The 22,768-nt window shown below is 40.2% G+C and overlaps 2 protein-coding genes across 6 annotated transcripts in view; one reads left to right on the top strand and one right to left on the bottom strand.

The window, feature by feature from the left end:
• PCCB (propionyl-CoA carboxylase subunit beta) overlaps window positions 1-8,011 on the top strand; it is a 47,890-nt gene extending 39,879 nt beyond the window's left edge. For 3 of the 4 annotated variants that reach the window (XM_084846856.1, XM_084846854.1, XM_084846853.1), the window contains one exon: window positions 2,864-8,011. In XM_084846856.1, the coding sequence (XP_084702982.1) occupies window positions 2,864-2,985 (122 nt within the window). In that variant the 3' untranslated portion in view covers window positions 2,986-8,011. The remainder of the gene's footprint in view (window positions 1-2,863) is intronic. The other variant, XM_084846855.1, reaches the window with a different exon arrangement.
• STAG1 (STAG1 cohesin complex component) overlaps window positions 7,089-22,768 on the bottom strand; it is a 206,531-nt gene continuing 190,851 nt past the window's right edge. Inside the window, exons 29-34 of one of the 2 annotated variants that reach the window (XM_084846851.1) lie at window positions 20,044-20,249; window positions 16,378-16,549; window positions 12,114-12,224; window positions 11,047-11,161; window positions 9,355-9,435; window positions 7,089-9,268 (exon numbers count right to left, since the gene is read on the bottom strand). In XM_084846851.1, the coding sequence (XP_084702977.1) occupies window positions 9,245-9,268; window positions 9,355-9,435; window positions 11,047-11,161; window positions 12,114-12,224; window positions 16,378-16,549; window positions 20,044-20,249 (709 nt within the window). In that variant the 3' untranslated portion in view covers window positions 7,089-9,244. Of the gene's footprint in view, window positions 9,269-9,354; window positions 9,436-11,046; window positions 11,162-12,113; window positions 12,225-16,377; window positions 16,550-20,043; window positions 20,250-22,075; window positions 22,169-22,768 lie in introns of those variants that run through there. The other variant, XM_084846852.1, reaches the window with a different exon arrangement.

Genomic DNA, 22,768 nt, shown 5'->3' with positions numbered 1-22,768 from the left:
ATTCAAGTTTCTTGTTGCTACCAAAGCACTCGAATCAGACGTCAAGGGGTGATCTGTCTAAATAGCAATGGACAATACCACAGTTGTCTTCCATATAAACAAGCAGGGCAGGACAAGATCCCTTTCCCTCCTACAACTCATTCTCAATTTCTGGGACTGGTGCATATATCGCCACATTGCCCCTGTTGCCATACACCTCACAGGAACGTCTAACACTCTTAAAGACTCAGCAGGTTGGGAACTACCTCATACAAGTGGGAGCTCTCTGTCACACTTGAACTCTTCAGCATGTGGGGCATTCTATTGACTTCTTTGCTACAGCACTAAACACAAAATGCCAGTCTTTCTGCAGCAGAGCTGGTCACGACCCAGGCTCTCTGAAAGATGCTTTCCTTCTTCACTGGGGAGGCAATCCAACATACGCTTTCCCTCCTTTCCCTCTAGTGACACGAGTAGTGAACAAGATATAGGACGAGGGGGCTCACTGCATCTTGATAACCCCATGGTGGGTGAGACAAATGAGGTTTGCGACACTTCCTTCTGTCCAACCACATTTTTCTCCATCTTCCAGGTCTTCTCACAATGAGCAATGGGGAATCAGGCACCCCGCCCTAGAGACTCTATGTCTCATTGCATGGAAAGTGAGCAACCTCACCAATTTTCCGACAAAAGTCCTGGAAGTAATGACCGCTTCTTGCAGATCTTCCACCCAGGCCTCATACACTGCCAAGTGGAAGGTCTTTCTGAAATTTCTCACTCCAACAGAACCGGACCCCAAATCCTGCAGTCTACTGAGTATATTGGACTTTCTCCTTGCTCAGAAATCTAGAATTTTAGCACTTTTCTCCATCAAAGTTTACTTAGCAACCATATTGACTAATAATATTGAGGGGTTCTCTCTCTTCTTGCACCTTCATGTTAAATGGTTCCTTAAAGGACTTGCCAACCAGTATCTGGCCTGGAGTCTGTCAGTGGTACTGGCTCAACTGATGGCCAAACCCTTTGAAGTCATGCCCATGGCTGACCTTAGGGTCCTCACAATCAAAGTAGCCTTCCTTGTTGCTATTACTTCAGCACAAAGAGTGAGCAAGACATGACCAACCATTCCTAATTCTTCATAGGAATAAAGTAGTGCTATGTCCAGACTGCTCCTTTCTTCCAAAGGTTGTCTCTCAATTCCACTTAGCTCAGGATATTGTGCTATTCTTTCCTCAACTTACCTCCCTGGTGGAGGTCAAGCTTCATTCCCTAGATGTCAGAAGGGCACTTTCATTCTACGTGCATAGAACATCATCCTTTAGAAACTTGACCCGTTTATTTGTCTGCTGCTTGGGACCCGAAAAGGGTTGTCCTGTGTCATCATATGCTTTGCCAACTGGGTGGTTTCAGCCATACCTCTCGTCTATAAACTGGCATGCTTAGTGGCCCCCCTACAAGTATTGGGGCACTTGACTAGAGCCATAGCATCCTCTGCCGCTTTCCTCAGAGGTATTTTGCTTTTGCAGTTGTGTAGTGCAGCAACCTGTGCTCAGCCTTCTACTTTAATCAAATATTGCCTGGATATCAGTGCTTGTGCCAATGCAGCTTTTGACAGAGCTGTTCTTTTTTCAATTCTGGTGTGATGTCTCCCTCACCTGGTAAGTCTCTTGCTTTTCAGTCACCCACATGTGTGAGTCACGGAGACCACGTAAAAAGAGGACAGCTTGCTTCCCTGTAACTGGTTCGAGTGGTCATCTGTGAACTTGCACAACCCATCCTCCTCCCCACTTCAGTGCCTCACTTTTTATCTCTCTGCTGTGGTGAACTCAGTACTGAGAGGCAGGTGGGGGCCATGCCCGGAGCATGCACAGAGGAGGTGGTGGGACCCTCGCTTAAAACAGTTTAGCTGTGGAATATTCTGAATAACTGTTCTGCGCAGGCGCATAACCCATGTGTGTGAGTTCACAGATGACCACTTGAAGAACCAGTTACAGGTAAGCAACATGTCCTTACCAGCAGATTTAAGATTAAGAGACAGTTTAAATCTGTGGAGCTAAGGGGTTGTGTGTTCATATTTGAATTCATTACATTTATGTAATGAATTCAAATTCCTAGAAGTTTCTCATTTACATTCCTAGAAGTTTCTCATTAAAATGGTTTGGCTATAATCAGGTATTTGCAATTACAAATGTTACAAATTCTTCTGCTACAAGTGTACTCCGTAATTTTTTCAAATATATTTTTCCTGTTCTAAGCTTTTAAATACAAAAGTAAGATTTTTACAGTAAAATTGTGCAATTCTCCTATGTAATTGGGATGATGGAAAGTATTTCTATATCCTTCTATTTCAGGTGTTGGGCTTATTAGGGTATTTATGTTCTCTTAAATTTCAAAATCAGATTGCAGTAATCAAAACATCCCCTCCCCTATTTTTCACTTTTTTAATGAGGTTTGTTTATACTGAAGTTGTGCTCCCTTGGAGGGTGGCTGAAGGGGAGTAGGATGCTTTGGACCTCTCCACCAGCCCATGGGTGGAGGCCTTTATGGTGCAATGGCAGAAAGCTATACCACCTTCACTGACTGACATGCCTGCAGTGTTACAGGGGATTGTTGAGGGAGGCCATGGTTTGGCAGGATTGTAGCCCCTTCCATTCCCCTAAAACAGTCCCAGAGCTGGCATAGTTGATTCCCATTGGAACTAATGGGAGGGGAACATTTTTAAAAAGCCAGCAAAGAAAATGGTGGGAAACCACCCTCCTATAAACCTTGGTTTAATGGAAAGCTAATATGGGCCACCTATAGAGGATCATCTCCATGATGCTTTTTTCACATATGCATTTGACACAGCCATAGAAATAACATTATTTCAAAATCTACTTAACAGGGTTTGTGGATGACATCATCCAACCTTCTTCTACGCGACTTCGCATCTGCCGTGACTTGGAAGTGCTGGCCAGCAAAAGACAATCCAACCCCTGGAAGAAGCATGCCAACATTCCACTCTGAATTTGCTTTACGGGAAAGCAACGATAAAATATGGGGAAGATCAGCAGACCCCAGGTGTGCCTATTGATTCAAATCCTCTGAAGCATGTGGAAGCTGCCATGCTGTCTTGCAATTCCAGCAGTCTTAAGACTGAATACAAAATCATTCACAAATGTTAAAGCCAGTATATTGCAACAGAAACCATACAGAATGTGGAAATTAAACATTTGGATTACTTTACACAAAATCTATGTCTGTGGTTGGGTTGTTTTAGCAGTTATTTTCTTAACCGTGCAATACAGAACATATGAGTTGCAAGGGAGAGAAATCATGAATATTGTATTCTTCACAAGGCTTTCAGGTTTCTCTGATGTAGATATTATTCAGCATAAACCTCTGATCTGTATGTCTGAGGCCCTTTCCCCCACCCCTTTTAGGACAGTTGTACTTCACCTCTGGAAGGCTGTTGAGGGAGATTCTCCTTTGTACCTGTGTGGTGTACACAGGAGGCTGGGATCCCTCCTGGCAGATGGAACCATAGTGGATTCCTAGCAGGCCAAAGGGGATGTCAGCCATCTGAAACTACAGAAGATATTCAACTTTACTGTGCCTGTATCTACTAAAATTAAATACAGGTATTTTGTCAGTTGAATTTCTACAATGTCAGGTTGCTTTCATTACACTGTTGTTAACACAGCCACTCGGGTTTCTTTCCTATTTAGAAAACATCCTTGAAGTTTCTAAATATTAAGTTTGTGCCCGGTGCATAAATAATGTGTGCTAAATAAGCTGGTATCTGAAAAACTGACTAATTACCATTGCCTCATTTTTGCTTGTGGTTTTTTTTAAAAAAAGTTATCTTCAGCTGGCTAGTAATATGCAGACTTGATGCTTATCAGATGCTACTAGTAGTTACATGATCACTCATTGTGTAATGCTGAGGAAGACAAGTATGTATCACATTATCAAAAGCTTCCAGCTTGCTAAAGAATAATTTGTTGTGGTATGTAAAACAGAACATTTGGAGAATTGTAGTATTAAGGATAGTTAGCTCCGCAGACATGTTGGCAAGGTTTTAAAAAAACCCTGAGGGGAACTTCAGGGAAGACTTCTGAATAGCAGCAAATAGGTAAGAACTAAAATACAAAACCAGCATATTCCTAAGGATTGGTTGAAAATACCACGGGACTGTACAAATATTTAAAAGTTGAAGGTTGGATCCAGACTTAACTAAAAGTAGAACTGTTAACATCAATGGCATTTAAATCAGTCATGACTAATTTAAAATTCCATTAATTTCAATGGGTCTACTCCAATTATGATTAGGTCGGGATCCAACCTGATGTAGACACAGAAAGATGCTGAAAAGATAGGGACAACATCTGTTTAAAGACTCATTCAAAAGGATGTATTTTTGGCTTTAAAAGTAGAAGATAAATCTACTCAGCAACATACTAACAATAGCAATAATTCTGGCCAAGAATGGACAGAATAGAAATCCTTTAAAGTAGATATTGAGCACATAAAAAACAAAGACAATTAAAGGCATTTTTTAAAAATTGGTCACTGTTTATTATAGTGGAACAATCTGTTCCAAGATTCTTCTGTAACTGTTAGTAAAACACAATAAATTTCCAATACAAACAATTCAGAGAAGAGCTATACAAACGGGTATTTATGCAGCCCTAGGTATTTACAAGTCCTACCTGGATTCCACCTCATCTCTGCATTGCTGTTGTAGTTGAGAGATGGCGCTTAGGCAGCAATTAAAACACATTTACAAGTGCATTGATGAACTATGAGTTATTAACCATAGACAAATTAGAGTTAGAACAGGAAGAGACTGTAAGGACAATGGAGATTTTTAAAATCAGGTTAGAAACAAGAACAACATGGATTTATGACTACATAGTCAAGCTCAGAAACACAATCTCCAAAAGCCAACACTGTTTATTAATATTCTGCTTGGTATGTAGGTGGACATATTTGTCTTCTGGTTCTGATAACTGAATGGACACTAAATATCAGTTAATTAATTTGGACAAGGCCACCTGCCAGCATAGTTGCATCATTCAAAATTATTAAACTAATCTCGGATAAGTGCAACAACTGGTGATGGGCAGGACAATATCAAAATGGCTAGATAAATCTGGCTGATGCAGTCAGAGAATATCATCACAAGTAGTTCCAAATGACGTCGCCAAGTCACGTGGGCACCTTGCACCCGATGTATAGTAATCCAAGCAAAAACTTCCAAGTATCAACGGATAGCAAAACTCATGAGCTCTATTAAGATTAGAGCATCTTGGTGACAAACTCCTTTTATCAAGCCCTATCTTCTCTCTGTGTTTTCTTATCTGTCTTATTATGGTTGTTAGGGCAAATATCGTGTTGCACTCAGTATACTTGGTACTGAAACAGTCCAGATTAAAGGCTTAATTAATATTTAAACCTATTCTTGATATTTGGACTTTGTTAGGAAACCAAGAAAAGTGAACACTGGGGAAAGAACCCCCAAAGAGTGGCCAGGTAGCCGGCCAGAAGAGGACTAATAAAACAACAAAAATTCCACTGCATTAAGACTCTGTCCCAATATCATTATCACTCAAATACCAATATGCAGTCCAGAGTTTAACAAGCCTATAAAAACAGCAGAGGCTCTTTATAATGCATTGACACATGAGTTATGACAACCGGACAGAATACCACAGCGTTTTCCATCATCCGTGTTTGAGCAATTATTGCTGCCAATGAACAGATTGAATGAGCCAGAGTAGAAAGTTGACTCCATTTTCCAGAGATTGAGTAAATTTTCTCTTTGCCCAGGGTAGGTAAAGTTGCTGCATCCTTCAGGAAAGTCTTTTTCCTCTGAGGGTGAATTTAAATAGATCAGACAGATAAGTTAAAGGTACTTTATGTAGAGCTATTGAATCAACTGTGATTCACACATCAAGGTGCCTAATGAGTGCACTGTATGGCTCCAGGAGCCTACGGGCAGAGATAAAACAACTGTCCAAAACTAAAATCCACAGTGTATCTCCCACCTCACCTACCAAAGATAATTCTCTGTTCTTAGGATATATGGGAGTGATAGAAATTCTAGCCATCAGAAGAAATCCAAGAGACTACAAATCTGGAGGGATGGATGGGGTAGTTAATTTACTCTATTTGACAAAGTCAGTTCTGCAATCTAGTGGGCAATGGCAAATTGTTCCATCCTTAAGGGTTTGCTATTTTCTCCATATCTGACAAATGTGATCAGTTGGACAAACTCAACATCATCAGCCTGGACAAAGCAGAGATGGATGGGAAGTCTTGACTGAAGTTGCTGGCCATTTTCAGCCAAGAATTCTGCACTTTTTCTTATACTGACAGGAAAGATGTGACTTATAGGAACTTCCATGTTAAAGCATATTAACACCCAAAGGCAAACCTATTATGACCGTTAGCTAGTCCAGAGTTCCAGCAGTTTCCCAGTTGTGATAATGCTTTATTTTGAACTTGGTATTTGTGTTTTTATAGATTTGAATGTTATACTGGCAAAAAAAATTGAACAGGGCAGTGGTAAGCACTAGGCAGTAGCATATTGGGGAAATAAGGAGCATCTTCTGAATAATGGAGGTCTTTTGTACAAACTGCCACATCTTACAACCATGAGCATGATAACCTTGCTTTTTTAAAACAAAAAATGAAAGCCAAGTCCATCAGGATCCTGTGCCAGCTATCAGATTATGTAAACTTCTGTGCAGTCATTACAGGTCACAGTACCAGCCTTGATTTCAATTTTACACACACGCACTAAATGGCTATTTACTTGAACATATCAGGTATACCTGGGGGAGAGCAACTCCTTAAAAAAACCAAGGTTTTACCAAAATCAACTGAAATATTTATTCACCTTCATTGCAAAAGACCCCCCCTAAATCCGCAAAGAAAGCAAAAGCAAAAAACTTAAATGTCTGCTCTACCCAGAATGCTGGGCACATAGCAAAGTAAGCAGACTTAAGGAGTGAAATGAACACAGCTTTTCAAGCTTCACTATAGGAAAATATTTAGTGGAAGGCAAACTGAACAGAAAGCACTCATTTTCAAATGCTTTTGTGGAAAGGACTCCACTGCACATGTGATTTTGAGGAGTTTATTAAAGGAAAAGTGAAGCATCAGTTTTAAATTGTACAAAAGGAAAAAACCTCATATTGTAAATGTACAATTTACAGAATTACTAGTAAAACCAATCAAGGAGACACATTAAAAAAACCTATTGACTGCAAACTGAATAGGAAACCCATTGGAGGTAACTTACTTGTAAGCGGCTTTTGTTTTATAGAATTCTATAATGACCAATTAAAATTCAGTTTTCCATATGGATGCCTGTGGAGCACACGTTTTGTCTGTGGTGGACTCAAAACTAGCAGCAGTTACGCCACTCTGCCCACAAAACTAGTGCTACTACACCCATTCCTGACCACTTTTTGGAGAGAACTTGTACTTTGTCCTGAAGCACCAACCCAGTGACTTTAGCAACTTTAAAATTTCTAAACAGCTACCTTGGGGGAGTGGCCAAACAGTTGGGTCAACATTTTTGGCAACCACAATTTGAGAACTGTACAATTTTTAGGGGAAAAAATCCCAACTGCTAAATGAAACTAGCATGATTTGTGTTTTGTCTGATCTCCCAAAAGGTAAGCATCAGATGCACCTTGTATTATTCACTGAAGGACCTTTTTAAAAGGGAGAATGTCACAGTTATTTTGCAGCTTCTATAAAAAACACCTCTAAAATGGATGTATTACATTTGGGTCAATTTAGATATGCTTTCAAGCGCACCAACATTGAACTCTGAAAAGAAGACTAGTTTGGCCTTATTTTCACAGATGTTCTTATGAACAGGAGCGGTCCTCAACACTAAGGGAAAAAATCAGTCCTTTAACTACATTAGCAGCTACCAGGAAGAATCATAATATCTAAGCAGAATGAAAGTCCAGATCATTGAAGACACTGAAAATCTCTTAGAACAATGAATTAGCTGATTACTTTTGGGATTGTTCTGCTTTTTAGAAAAATCATTTAATAATTACTCTTAATAATGCACAGTTAACACTGAGAATGTAGCTGTATTCCATTGTAAGCTTAAGAACGTCACCATCTAAGCACAAGTTTCTATGCAGCACATACAGTAAATCTAACTGGCAAAATTAATTTACAAAAATAGCACAAAAGGGTATTTACGGCATGGAAAGTTAGACACTTCTCTATGGTACAGTTAAAATTGCTTTGAAAATGCGACTCCTGTTCCCTACCCCACCCCTTTTCCCCCTGTGATTTATGCTCCATAGGAAAATTGCTGCTTTTATACCTCAGATCTGACAGGGCATGTACTAGGTAGTAGAAACAGCAAATAGATTACTGTAGAACCACTGGTTTATTTTACTGAGAATATTTTATTTGCTGGTATAAGTTGCTAAAAATGCACAGAACAAGTACCAATAGAAAATGTGCTGTTTGTGTGTTACCCTAGTGCTATATAAAATGAATGTTAGACAGCATCTTTTGGAAAAGTGGTTTCATGGACATCTCTTATTTTATGCCCTATTATAAATAAAAATAAATCTTCTCAGAAGTATAAAATCTGGGTTTTTTTCTTTTCAGAATCTGACTTTTTGGCAGAGATGCACACATCTGACTTCTAACCTCTTTTGTAAGAGTGTTCTGCTCTCAGTGGTCAGAGAAAATCTAGAAGCGTACCATACTGCTAGTCACATCCAGTGTGTTTAACAACACTTCTCCAGCCAGGATGGCCTGCTGATAGCATCACTGCTGGTCAATGGCTGACAGGCATAAATTTAATAAAAATGGCTAGCTTCTAAAACATAAAAAGGCAAATGTTAAAACATTTTGAAGTTGTACAGCAGAAAAATAAAGTTAAAAAGTTTTGTTTTCATTCAATGCTTTCTGAAAACGTGTATAACAGTTTTTTTTACTGTTTAATTTAAAAGCTTCTCCCCATCCAGGAAAAAAACCTGTATTAGGACTGTCAAGGACAGGGAAACAAATGATTTGTAGGTCAGCCTTTCTGAGGTGACTGATTGGCCAATATTCCTTGTTTCATTAAGAAGCTCCTCTTCTCTGTCATTACAAAAAGGAAATGACCTTAATCATTTGGTTAAAAATCAAACCAAATCACATCAAAAATGTGGTTTTCATATAAGCTATCACAGTATATAGGCCTTGAGCTCTAAAGAACAGAGTTCCACATTTGTTATAATGTCTTCGCCAGACTTCAGAACATTGGCATTCCAAATCCCTAGAAAAGAGAATCGAGAATGAGAGTTAAGCAGTGGAAAATCATCTGCAGCTCCCTGTAGCTAAAAATACCAAATGAAATCTTACCGAATCATCCTCAATGATAGCTGCAGAGTCAAAGAAATCTGGCCTCAATTCAGCTCGTTCTCGTCGGTTTCTTGAAGGGGGCTGGAAAGAAAATCTTTGTCATTTGGGTTTTGGTATAGAATATGGATGTGTGAGCCCAGTTTTTTTTTTTCTTGCCCCTGCTAACAAGGATGCACAAATTCTTTATGCAAATAATTTTAAAACCAGAAAAAAGTACAAAATAAATTTCTGAAATTCAACCATGGTACACTGACTCCATAAAGACTGGCTTTAGTGCTTCCAGGGCTGGGAGGAAATACTGAAACCCATCCATACATGGTGGCCATTTCAATCCAAGCCCCACACCTGGAAATGTTTACTCCAACTAGGGATGTATGAAATCCCTACCTTCCGTTCCGTAGAGGGGGGAGACAATCTGTTCCTCCGCCCCGGAATCCTCTGGAGTGGCTCCACGTCCAGAGGATTTCGTGGAGGCGCACTCCAGCTCAGCAGTGCTGGCAATATGGTAACGGCAGCTGCCATTACCATATTCCTTGGAGAAATACAGCCGCAAATGGCGTCCACTACGCCATTTGCGGCCGTATTTCTCCCAGCGAAACGGTAATCGCAAAGGATCCGGTGCCAGACTGCCAGTCCATGGGGACTCCTCGGGAGGTGGAGGTGGGTGGTGCCGTTCCACCGCAGATTCCGGAGGCTGGATTCCAAAGAATCTAGCCTCATTTGAGTCTGCGGCGGAATTCTCTGCCATCCCTAACTCCAACCACTATTCCTTAATGGTTTCCCATAACAGCCAAGCTCTTTCAGGTCAGTCTACTGGAACAGCAAAATAATTTAAAAAATGTGCAACGATGCAGGAAAGGAAATTATCGAAGGATGAAATAAACAGATTCTCCTTGGTGACTGAGGTGTCTAGTGCCCATCTAGCACTTCTAAGGGCCACTTTTCATTTAAAGCTGATATTCATAGGGTAAACAGTTGAATGGTGGGTGATCAGTCCCAAGACTTATAAACTGCACCACCCCACCTTCCACATATGGATATGTTGTTAAGCAGTAGTCAGCAAGTACTTTGTGCCCCCATAATTCCAAACAAACTCATACTCACTACTCAGAAAAAAGGGTTTGGCAAAGATTAGGTGACATAAGGAATAAAAACATAGGAGTGGGAAGGGGACTGTTAGGCACTGACACCATGCCCCCTGATACTGAAAATCCTACCAAAATAACTCTTTAAGATGTAATCCTAGCTGCACCCTTAGGCGCAATCCTATCAGGATAGGCAGCTGCCTCCGAAATCGGAGGTGACCGCCCATCCAATGCAGGGCAGGAGAAGTGTGGAGGGGATTGTCCCCTCCATGGTTCAGCTGCCCTGCATTTGCGGCTAGACAGCCAATATTGGCTGCCTGGCCATGGGAAGACAGAGCGGGGGAAGTGGCTGCCTGACGGCATATAGGATGTGTCATACCAGCATTTCTGCCTTCCCTGCCCCGGAATGCCCCCAGGAACACCCCATTTTCACCGCTCCGCACTCCTCTTCTGAGTGCGGGCTCCAAGGCTGGTTTCCGGAAACTGACATATCCTATGGCCGTCTAGCCACTGACTAGTGGCCATAGGATTGCTCCCCTAGTTGCTTAAGTTTCTCTGGTAACTACCATATTTTACAAAGTTGCATCTGAAAGAGTAATTTACTGACCAGATCAATGACCATGGTGTCCTCAAATTCCTCATTCATGTCCTCTAGCTGACCTCGTGAAGACATCATTACATCTTCAAAGATGGGCTCAGCATCATCCTCCATGAGACCCCGCCTAGTTGGGAGAGAGAAGAAAAATGAACAAGGTCAAATGTACCATCCTTATTTTTGCTTACTTTAGAATTTTGGCTGCTCAAGACAGGGAAAATTGTTATTGATCTCACTCTTCCTCTCCACAAGAAATTGAACCAGTTTCTGCCTAGCACCTTGCTCCCCATATAAAACCTTGTATGCACCTGTTTGCTTATGCCCACAAAAAGAAAAACACCTGCCCAACTTTTCAGAAATCCCTTTCTTAGCATCCCTTTTCCTTACAATAATTATTTGCATATCTTAGAAGTAGAGTCACCATGTGCTGGAAAGTTCCATGGCCTAGACTGGTTGCTACCTAGGAAAGGCTTAATAGACACATATGTGCAAACATCTCATTCTTAATAATTTCCATAAATTAAGGACTTCTTTGTTTTATAAAAGCTTCATTTACACTAAATGTAGACATCTACTAGCTAAAAACAACTGTCCTATAGTATTGCTGTGCTCAGGCCTTTCGGCCCACACCTGATACTTTAATTCTGTCCAGCAAAATACAGAAGTCCCATAATTTCGATTGGAGTGCTCTAGCACCAATCATATGTAGTCAACCCAAAGTAAACCAAGCTCTGATATGGACCAGGCCTTGCCACAAAATTCACATTAATTGAGCTTTGAATCAATAAAGGAGGCACAGAGCACTATTATTCAAGTGTTTAACAGGTTAGAGTAGCAGTGCTCAGTGTGTCCTCTACAGATCTAAGGAGCAGTTAACATGAATTTCGTGACAAGCTGTGGTCCATATCATAGTTTTGTTACTGTGTACTGTTTGTCTTTCTAGAACTGTTGAAAGCCAAGAACAAACAGTAAAGTGGCCACTGTATTATGGCTAAGCAACTTTCATTCACTAGCTGCTGAATTATTAGCCAACAAGTTTATCCCTGGTTCTTGTCAGCACTGTGGTTCTGAACACTTACACTGCATGCCTTACACCACTTCTTCCTTTCATGTAGTTCATTCCCGTCCTGTCCTTTCGACTTAAGTCTTCTAATTTCTGCTGGCCCAACCAAGATATCTGCATCTGAGGACTTAAGAGTAATATCAGTCAGTCACAGGATGGAGACTTGACATACTATTTGTAATATAATCTACCTGTAAGAACGAGTGTAGTGTAGTGGATAGTTTCCGATTAGGACCAGGGAGCTATGGTCCTCACTCATGAGCTCTTGAACTAGTCAACATCTCTTAGACTAAGCTACCTTACCAGGCTGAATGTTTAAGTTTTAATATTATTACTAAATAATACGCCTAAAATGTTTGGGCATTGTAGAAAAGACTAAAAAGTAGGTGCTGTACAAGGATAAACAAGGCTCAGGATTACAATCCAATAATGCTTTTTAAGCCCTTCATGGATAACTGCCTTGTTGTGGTGAAGGGGCTTGCGTAATTCAGTGAAGCCATAAGCTATGCTGTGCAGGGCCACCCAAGACGGACAGGTCATGGTGGAGAGTTCTGACAAAATGTGGTCCACTGGAGAAGGAAATGGCAACCCACTCCAGTATTCTTGCCAAGAAAACCCCATGGAATGTTTCACAAGGCTAAAAGATATGACACCGGAAGATGAGCCCCTCAGGTCGGAAGGTGTCCAATATACTACTAGGGAAGAGCAGAGGGTATTTCCAAGTAGCGCCAGAAAGAGTGAAGCGGCCGGGCCAAAGCCAAAAGGACACTCAGCTGTGGATGTGTCTGGTGGTGAAAAGAAAGTCCGATGCTGTAAAGAACAACATTGTTTAGGAACCTGGAATGTCAGATCAATGAATCAAGGTAAGCTGGAGGTGGTCAAACATGAGATGGCAAGACTGAACATCGACATCTTGGGAATCAGCGAACTAAAATGGACAAGCACGGGCGAGTTTAATTCAGGTGACCATCATATCTACTACTGTGGGCAAGAATCCCTTAGAAGAAATGGAGTAGCACTCATAGTCAACAAAAGGGTGGGAAAAGCAGTACTGGGGTACAATCTTAAAAACGAAAGAATGATCTCAGTACGAATCCAAGGCAAACCATTCAACCTCACAGTAATTCAAGTCTATGCCCCAACCACTGAGGCTGAAGAAGCTGAGGTTGATCGGTTCTATGAAGACCTACAACACCTTCTAGAACTAACACCAAAAAAAGATGTCCTCTTCATCATAGGGGATTGGAATGCTAAAGTAGGAAGTCAAGAAATCACCGGGATAACAGGCAGGCATGGCCTTGGTGTACAAAATGAAGCAGGACAAAGGCTAATAGAGCTTTGCCAAGAGAACACGCTGATCATAGCAAATACTCTTTTCCAACAGCACAAGAGGCAACTCTACACATGGACATCACCAGATGGTCAATATCGAAATCAGATTGATTATGTCCTTTGCAGCCAAAGATGGAGAAGCTCCATACAGTCAGTAAAAACAAGACCTGGAGCTGACTGTGGCTCAGATCATGAGCTGCTTCTTGCAAAATTTCAGCTTAAATTGAAGAATGTAGGGAAAACTACTAAACCATTCAGGTAGGACCTAAATCATATCCCTTATGAATATACAGTGGAGGTGACAAACAGATTTAAGGGATCAGACCTGATAGACAGAGTGCCTGAAGAACTATGGACGGAGGTCCGTAACTTTGTTCAGGATGCAGCAACTCAATCCATCCCAAAGAAAAAGAAATGGAAGAAAGCCAAGTGGCTGTCTGATGAGGCTTCACAAGTAGCTGAGGAAAGAAGGGAAGCAAAAAGCAAGGGAGAAAGGGGAAGATATATCCAACTGAATGCAGAGTTCCAGAGAATAGTAAGGAGAGACAAGAAGGCCTTCTAAAATGAACAATGCAAAGAAATCGAGGAAAACAATAGAATGGGAAAGACTAGAGATCTTTTCAAGAAAATCGGATATCTGAAGGGAATGTTTTGTGCAAAGACAGGCATGATAAAGGACAAAGAAGGCAGGGACCTAACAGAAGCAGATGAGATTAAGAAGGGGTGGAAAGAATACACAGAAGAACTATACAGGAAAGATCTGAATGTCCCTGATAGCCATGATAGTGCGGTCACTGAACTTGAGCCACACATCCTAGAAGAGTGAAGTCCAGTGGGCCTTAGGAAGCATTATTAACAACAAAGGTAGTGGAGATGACAGTATTCCAGCCGAGCTATTTAAAATCCTCAAAGATGATGCTGTTAAAGTGCTGCACTCAATATGCCAACAAATTTGGAACACTCAACAGTGGCCACAAGACTGGAAAAGGTCAGTTTACATTCCAATCCCAAAGAAGGGCAATGCCAAAGAGTGTTCAAACTACCATACAGTTGCGCTCATTTCACATGCCAGCAAGGTTATGCTCAAAATCCTACAAGCTAGGCTTCAGCGGCATGTGAACCAAGAACTACTGGAAGTACAAGCTGGGTTACGAAGAGGCAGAGGAACTGGAGATCAAATTGCCAACATTCGCGTGATCATGGAGAAAGCAATAGAATTCCCGAAAAACGTCTATTTCTGCTTCATTGACTACGCTAAAGCCTTTGATTGTGTGGATCACAACAAACTGTGGCAAATTCTGAAAGAGATGGGAGTACCAGACCACCTTACCAGTTTCCTGAGAAACCTGTACAAGGGACAAGAAGCAACAGTAAGAACTGGACATGGAACAACCGATTGGTTCAAAATTGGGAAAAGAGTACGACAAGGCTGCATATTGTCACCCTGCTTATTTAATTTATATGCAGAGTACATCATGAGAAACGCCGGGGTTGGATGAATCACAGGTCGGAATTAAGATTGCCGGGAGAATTATCAACAACTTCAGATACGCAGATGATACTACCCTAATGGCAGAAAGCAAAGAGGATCTAAAGAGCCTCTTGTTGAGGGTGAAAGAGGAGAGTGCAAAAGCTGGTTTGAAACTCAACATTAAAAAACCCTAAGATCATGGCATCTGGCCCCATCACTTCCTGGCATATAGAAGGGGAAGAAATGGAAGCAGTGACAGATTTTATTTTCTTGGGCTCCAAGATCACCGCAGATGGTGACTGTAGCCATGAAATTAAAAGATGCTTGCTCCTTGGGAGGAAAGCTATGGCAAACCTAGACAGCATAGTAAGAAGCAGAGACATCACCTTGCTGACAAAGACTCGTATAATCAAAGCTATGGTGTTCCCAGTAGCAACGTATGGCTGTGAGAGCTGGACTATAAGGAAGGCTGAGCGCCGAAGAATTGATGCTTTCGAACTGTGGTGCTGGAGAAGACTCTTAGGAGTCCCCTGGACTGCAAGGAGGTCAAATCAGTCAATCCTAAAGGAAATCAACCCTGACTGCTCATTGGAAGGAGAGATACTGAAGCTGAAGCTCAAATATTTTGGCCACCTAATGCGAAGAGAAAACTCACTGGAAAAGACCTTGATGCTGGGAAAGATTGAAGGCAAAAGGAGAAGGGGACGGCAGAGGATGAGATGGCTAGATAGCATCACCGATGCAATGAATATGAATTTGAGCACACTTCGGGAGAGAGCGGAGGACAGGAAGGCCTGGTGTGCTATGGTCCATGGGGTCATGAAGAGTCGGACATGACTTAACAACTCAACAACAACAACAACAACAAATGCTTAACGGGTGATTTTCCCCTCCTCAATGGCCCCAACCCAACCTGATTAACTTAGATGTTTTGCACTACCACTCCCATCATCTCTGACTACTGGCTATACTGGCTGGGGCCGATGAGAGTGGTAGTCCAAAACATCTGGAAGGCACCAGATGGGGAAGGCTGGTTTACACTGTCTTTACTTCCTGTTCCTGTCACATCTGTACAACAGCTAGTAGTAATTCAGCAGATCATAGAGCTAGATCTAAAAACAATGGGGAACTGCTGCATCCTGTCTTTTGGGTGGCCTCAGCAATGGCAGTTTGTAGCTGGAGGGAGCTCTCAGCTGGAACTATACCTAAGCTTCTATACCTAAGCTTGAAGTGGGCAGGAAGCGGGGCGGGTGCCTGACCACAGCTTTAAATAATAGTTCAGAGGTTGGGCACTAAACTAAAACATTCATCTTGATTCTTTTTCTTGTTTTAAGTGTGAAAAATGTAATTATAGCATGATTGACAACACCCGCATTCCTTCAAACACACTTTCATAACCCTAAGATTTTTTGTTGTGTTAGAAGGTTATGTTTAATAAGAATTTCCTGTAACTGCAGAACGATTTCATGGTACGTACTTGTGTAAAAAATCTTGTTCAGATCCAGGTTCTGACTCGTGCTCCTGAATTTGCTCCCCAATTTGCCGAGTGTTCTCTCTCAACACCGTTGATGTGAGCTGTGGTGTCTGTAGAGTACCTGGGGTTTGAATGCTGTCATTTCTATTCAGCCAGGAGCCTTCAAGATTCTCATCTGACATTAGGACAATAAACTATTGCAGTCAACAGTTGTATAGTATGAATATAAGCGTTAACTTATGCAAACAAGAAGTAATATAATACTTATTTGGAACAGATAAAAACTTGAAATGCTGAGTTAATACAAAATCTAGCTTTCTCTCACGCTGAACAAATTAAGATGAATAAATCTAGTATATTCCCCCAGGTTGATTTCTAATGTATCCATTAACATTTGTTTAATTTAAAAGACATGAGCTCTACATGAAAAATGTTTATGAAATAAACATTTTTAAAATGTTGATAAAATAAATAACAGGCCTATTTTAGGTATAGTACAGTCAATGTTTGTACAAACCCCATTACAGCTTCGCAGAAGAAAGAAAAGTAAGACTCAAAACAATACTTGATACAACAGAATATAGATCCTCAAATTTTCTCTAGAAAATCTGAATTACCTCCCTATTTGTCTCACTGCTCCTGCCTCCTTCTTTGAAGTTCACTCTAGCATGTGGAAACAAACACATCTGGCATACCACAGCAAAAAAATGCACACACATAACACACACACACGCGCGTGCTCAACTGTAAGTATTTTTGCACCAAGACCTATAAAACTCTGGAAGCCCTGGTTGTGTGCCCATCTGTAAGCTCAGGTAGGTTATTGAGCGCACAGGACTGTGCCTTCTCCTTGGTGGCCCTTCTGCTTTGAAACACTCTCTCAATGGAGTTGCATCTCTCCTCCACTACTCAATGATTTTAAACAGGCTTTAAAAAGCTCTCTGCAAAATATGGATATGCTAAAGAGCAATTGTCTATCAGCTTTGTTCCTCTGCTATTGCTTATATTGCTGCCTTGTATCTTACTATTATTGTAATGTGCGTTGCTTTGGGAAGGCATGGTCCTAAAAAGTGGCTGATAAAGCCCTTAAATAAATAAGATCCTTGACCTAGTTCTTCAAAAACCTCAAGCAGATACAGCTAGAAAAAGAGGTTAAGCTTGCAAGAAGTCTCATCTGGCCTAACCCCAATGTAAACTGGATTCTCCCATCCTGTGCATCTTACCTACAGAGAATAGTAACTGATATATTATGATTTGCCCTTTGCTTGAACTGTTTTGAGGCTATGCTCTATATACTGATAAAATGTGGTTTAAACTTTCAACCTAAAAGGTTGAAAGAATTCAAGTTCAATGTTGAGTAGCAATTGCGTTGCTGAAAATATCACATCTATATTAGAAGTTACCTATATAAAATACATAGGAACTTATATCAAGGTATTTGCTCTACCCATGCAATATGAAACTACGACTTTAAATGAGATCCAAAGCCACTGGAATCTCCACAGAATAAAAGTGAAACCTTTAATTTGACCCATTTCTCTGGAATAGATTCCAAGATTACAAATGATTGCCTTTTCCATTTCTGCCTTAAGAATGGCTTGCTGAAATTTTTAACTTTTAACTAATTTGCTAAGAGATATTGGTCCAATAAGAGAAGTCACTGTCATTTCCTGAGATCTACTTGAACAGTATAAAGTCACAGAAAATGTTGGAACCAATGTCGCTCTGGTAGCATCCCACGGAGACTCCCGTGGGAGCTTTCTCAAACAGCTTTTGTTGAAAAACCTTTTCATTCCTCCCTGAAATTAAAAGGGGGGGGGCAAGGCAACATCTGTATAATATCTTGGAGAAGAGTACCCCCCTCAAGATAGTGGGGGGGCTGGATTCCAGGATTATCTCCCCAAAGCTTTACCAATGCAAAAAGCTGTACTGAGGCTCCTATTTCATAGGAGAAAACAGGGCTGACGTGTTCCATAATAATATATGCTTTAAGAAATATCAACAACTTCTGAGGGATGATTTAAGAAATGTTAACAATATTTGAGAACATCTGAGGACCTGCAAGATCTGTTTGAGAGAAACATGTCTGCACTGAGGAGAAGAAAGGAGCCAGCCTCAACTCCCCCCGCACCCCCTGTGTCACAAGTTTCAAGAACAGAAGATATAGGGGAATTATTTACTCTGATAAACACTTTATCTTCGCAATTTACGGAGCAAGCCAAAAGACTGGATTTAATCCAAAATTCCATCACCGCCTTGCAAGGAGCTGTAGATTTAATTAATGCGTCATGGCAAAAAATGGACACGAAAATTAATGAGCTAGAAGACCAAGTGGCAGGAAATGAAACTACGACACAAATTTGTTTTAAAAATGTCTCTGACAGGATTTCTCAACTGGAGGCCTTCATGAGGAGATCCAATATACGTATTATTGGGATTAAAAATCTGTCTAATAAATTGCCTATTTTTGTGGATAAACTTTTGCATGAGATACTCCCTATCCCATCTGATTATTTACTTGATATTGAGCAGGCATTTCATGTGCCAAATGCTAAAGGGACTGATTACATGATCATAGTCCAATTTGCAAAAGTCTCCACAAAGAATTATATCCTGCGTTTGGCAAGAGAGGGTGGAAGCCTTTCCTGGAAACAAGATAAAGTTATGTTATTTCCAGACTACATGAAAGAGGTGGCGAATAAAAGAAGGCAATTCATCAAAGCGAAAAATATGGCAAAACAAATGAACTTACAATATTACTTAAAATATCCTGCTACACTTTGCATTGTGTCTGAAGGTCAGAAGAAGAAGTTTCTAAATCATGAAATGGCGGAGGCATGGCTGAACGTAAAAATGCATGAGAATTCTGTTACTACCCCATGAACTGGAATCTTTAAACAAGCCTTGTTAACTGCTTGTGTTTAGTCTACATGATCCAGGCTAGGTCAGAAGATAAATGATTATACATATATTCGTTTATTCTCTTTCATCTTTTTTTTTCTCTTGCTTTTCTTTATATTTTTTATTTCAAAATAGATATGGTATGCTGTATTTAAATTTATTGTTTGAGGGTAATTGTGCACATGCATTTATATATAAAATATATTACTGATTGTTGAAGGTTTATTTTAAGTTTTATTATTATATAACACTATATTTCTTCTAATTATTATTATTAATAATAATAATAATAATAATATAGGCTACTGGGAATGAACTGTAGACCTGTTTCTTTGATATAAGATTCATGATATGATATTGAAATGTAAGTTTGTTTATTAAATTGTAAGATCGTTAAGGTTACAGATATAGTTTTTAAAATAGAATGGCATCGGAGGCCGGGGGGTATTGGTGTTTAAACTTAATTCTTTAAAGGGGAGGCAGATGGAGAGGGGGAGGGAAGGGGAAAGAATCTTCTTTTTTCTTTACTTCCTTTCCTCCTCATTTTTACTTTTTTTTTTTCTTTTTCCTTCTCTTTTTGTTATTGTGGTGTCCTCATCAGAATATGGTATTGTTGGGAAATTGTAGTATTGATCAGGTTGTTCGTAATTTTGGTTTTGTTTATTTCATTTATAAAGATAAAATAAATTAAAAAAAGAAAATGTTATATTTTTACACAATGCAAGCCTGGTGTGCAGCGTAATATGCATTCTTAAAAGTCATACTTACCTTCAACCCTTTTCTTGTGAAGGGGAGGCCGGCCTTTCTTATTTCTCACTGAAGAAGCTTTGCTGCTGCTGCTTCCACTATTCACAGACATCCTATCATCCTCACCACCTGTAACTAATGAATTTCTGTAGGAAATCAATGGAAGCCATACATCTTCCCTCCTTTCCATCATCTGTTCTGTTAGGAACTTCTCCAAATAAGTGTGCCTGGATGGGGTGGGGGGAGTGGAAAAGGAGCAAGGATAAAACAGTGAATAAAACAGCTTTTATATCAACAGTACAGCTTCTACCTAATTAGCCATCAGATGTCTTGCCCTGATTATTTAAGGAGCGCAAAGTGGTCTTATCAGCTATGCAATACATTCTGTCCTCTGTGCGTGTGTAATTGTTAATCATGCACTACATATATACTATTTGCTTTCATTGCTTATGTTTAAAATTATGAAATCAAATAAACAGCAGCCTCAAGAATAGAGAATTTTTCTTGCAGGCATTGCTAAGAAAGCCTGGCTAGTCAAGTTTAGGAAAAAGAATGAGAGGCTTTCAACTAACTAGTAGTACATTGCTATTATAGAAGAAAAAGCTATTGGTATATCTATCGAAGGATACAAATTGTCAACTAATAAATGTTAGACAGACCTAAGAGTTAGCTGCTTTGAGTGCTATTTTTTGGTAGAAAAGTGGGGTACAAATCAAATAAATAAGAAGAGAGTATTAGAGGTTTACAATTCTGGCATCGCATCCCTGAAACACTTGTGGAGTAAAAATATCACTGGTTTCCAGATACAACTGAATTTATGAATATTATCTTCCAATTGTAGGTATGGCTGCACTCCTCCTGACGGTTGAACTTTTTGCTGTCCTCAGACCTGCAAAAAGACTAGGGCTTACTGAACTGCTCTCCAAGGCTGAAGAGAGTATAAAACGCCTCAGCGACCCAATACCTTATCCCAGCGGCCCAGCTGCTACGGATGACATGGAATTTTCCCTCCCAGCCTCTACTTTGTGAGCCCTAACTACCTCATCCTTTATTATATAGCACTTACAAATCTGTAAGTAAGCTTAGGTTGCTATAATTAATAATCCTATTTCGAGATGCACCTCACTAGGTTCAGACCAAATAGAACCTGTTCTTTTAGCCTGGCAATAAACTGCTTTCCCGCAAATAGCCTAAAAGTTCAGTCACAAATGGACTAAGAAGAGAAGGAATAATCAGTGGGCCAGTCCCATGAATGTCTGAGACAGAGATAAAACATGACTAGCTTGTTGATTTTCCATTCTCTTCTGACAGAAGAGCAGGCAATTTCCTTGTATATTCATCTCCACTCTACTGTCACTTAAAACAACAGACTTATGTGAAGAAGTAGCACTACTGACATATTTTACTCTTATTGGTCTATCCCAGTCAGGGCATGGAATCAGGTTCTATTTACCTCTAAGGGTAGTGCGACTGGAATGTTAGAAAACTTTTATCTAGAATTGGTCTGATGAATGCCTAAGAGGTTCATGGGTTAGCAGCAACTGTGCCGATACTGGAGAGCTGAGGAAAGTCCCAAGTGGCAGTCTTCATTTTAAAAGTGCTCCTATTTCTTGAAGAAAGGACTGCAAGCCTTGTTTGACTTTCTACACCTTATGCATGTTCCCCTGTCCTCATGTAGAAGGAACACTAGAAGCCAGGAGGAGGAGCCTCCTCTCTAGAGTCAAGTTATTATTTATTAATTTCCCCTCTAAAGAAGGAATTGCTCAAAGCAGCTTACAAAATATATAAACATAAAAACAATAAATCATTAAAACACATTTACAAACTAAAAGCAAAGACAAAAATACGAGGAGCCAAGACTAGCCTTCTCTCTCTCTGTCTCTCTGTCTCTCTCTCTGGAAGTGTTTGTCTGTATGTCCTGGATGGACTTGAAAACTGTACATTCGATAGTTATGAAACTTTCAGGATTTGTTCTACCATCAGATATTCAACCTATATTATCAGATTGATACAGCAGGGGGCAGGGGAAGGGAGCAAGTTGCCCAGGTAACGGAAGAAAAATGTTGGCAGTTGATGTGGTGGGAGGGGGAGAGAAGGAAGAGCAGAGAAGAAGTCATAGCTTACAGAAAGAGAAGCTCAAGACAGTCTTCAGGAGACAAAGAACAAAACACATTAATCATAATTACTTTAAATGTGTCTGTGAGGTTGAAGTCTGTAGTATCATATTCAGTCACTACATGGCAGACTTTCTTAACCAGGAGATAGTTTTGCAGTTCTTACAATTTGAAGACAGGTGTGTAAGGCTTTGTTGTCTCAAACTAAGGGCTCTTCCCAATCCGTGCGAAGCCAAGTCCGTTTGTTTGTATGTCCTCGATGGACTCAAAACCATATATCCGATTGTTATGGAACTTTTTGGATTTGTTCTACCTCTATCTGGGATCGTTTGGGGCATAGTGAAAAATTTGACTGCCATCTTGAAACAAAATGGCAGTCAATCAAAACTTTTGGACACTCACTGTCTCTATGCAATTTGATCGATTGCTATGGAACTTTTAGGATTTGTTCTACCTCTATCTGGAATGGTTTGTATAGTGAAAATTACGACCACCACCTTGAAACAAAATGGCGGCAAATCAAAACTTTCAGACACTCATTGCCACTATGCCATTTGATCAATTATTATGACAGTCTTAAGGATTTGCTTGAGTTGCATCCAGTGTAAACTGGATGTTCTAATTAAATTAAT

This window comes from Heloderma suspectum, chromosome 3, assembly GCF_057233095.1.
Source record: "Heloderma suspectum isolate Gila_16-S chromosome 3, 16-S_ref, whole genome shotgun sequence".
Taxonomy (NCBI): domain Eukaryota; kingdom Metazoa; phylum Chordata; class Lepidosauria; order Squamata; family Helodermatidae; genus Heloderma; species Heloderma suspectum.
The sequence above is the reverse complement of the archived record's forward strand: the minus strand, read 5'-3'. Positions and strand labels throughout refer to the sequence as shown.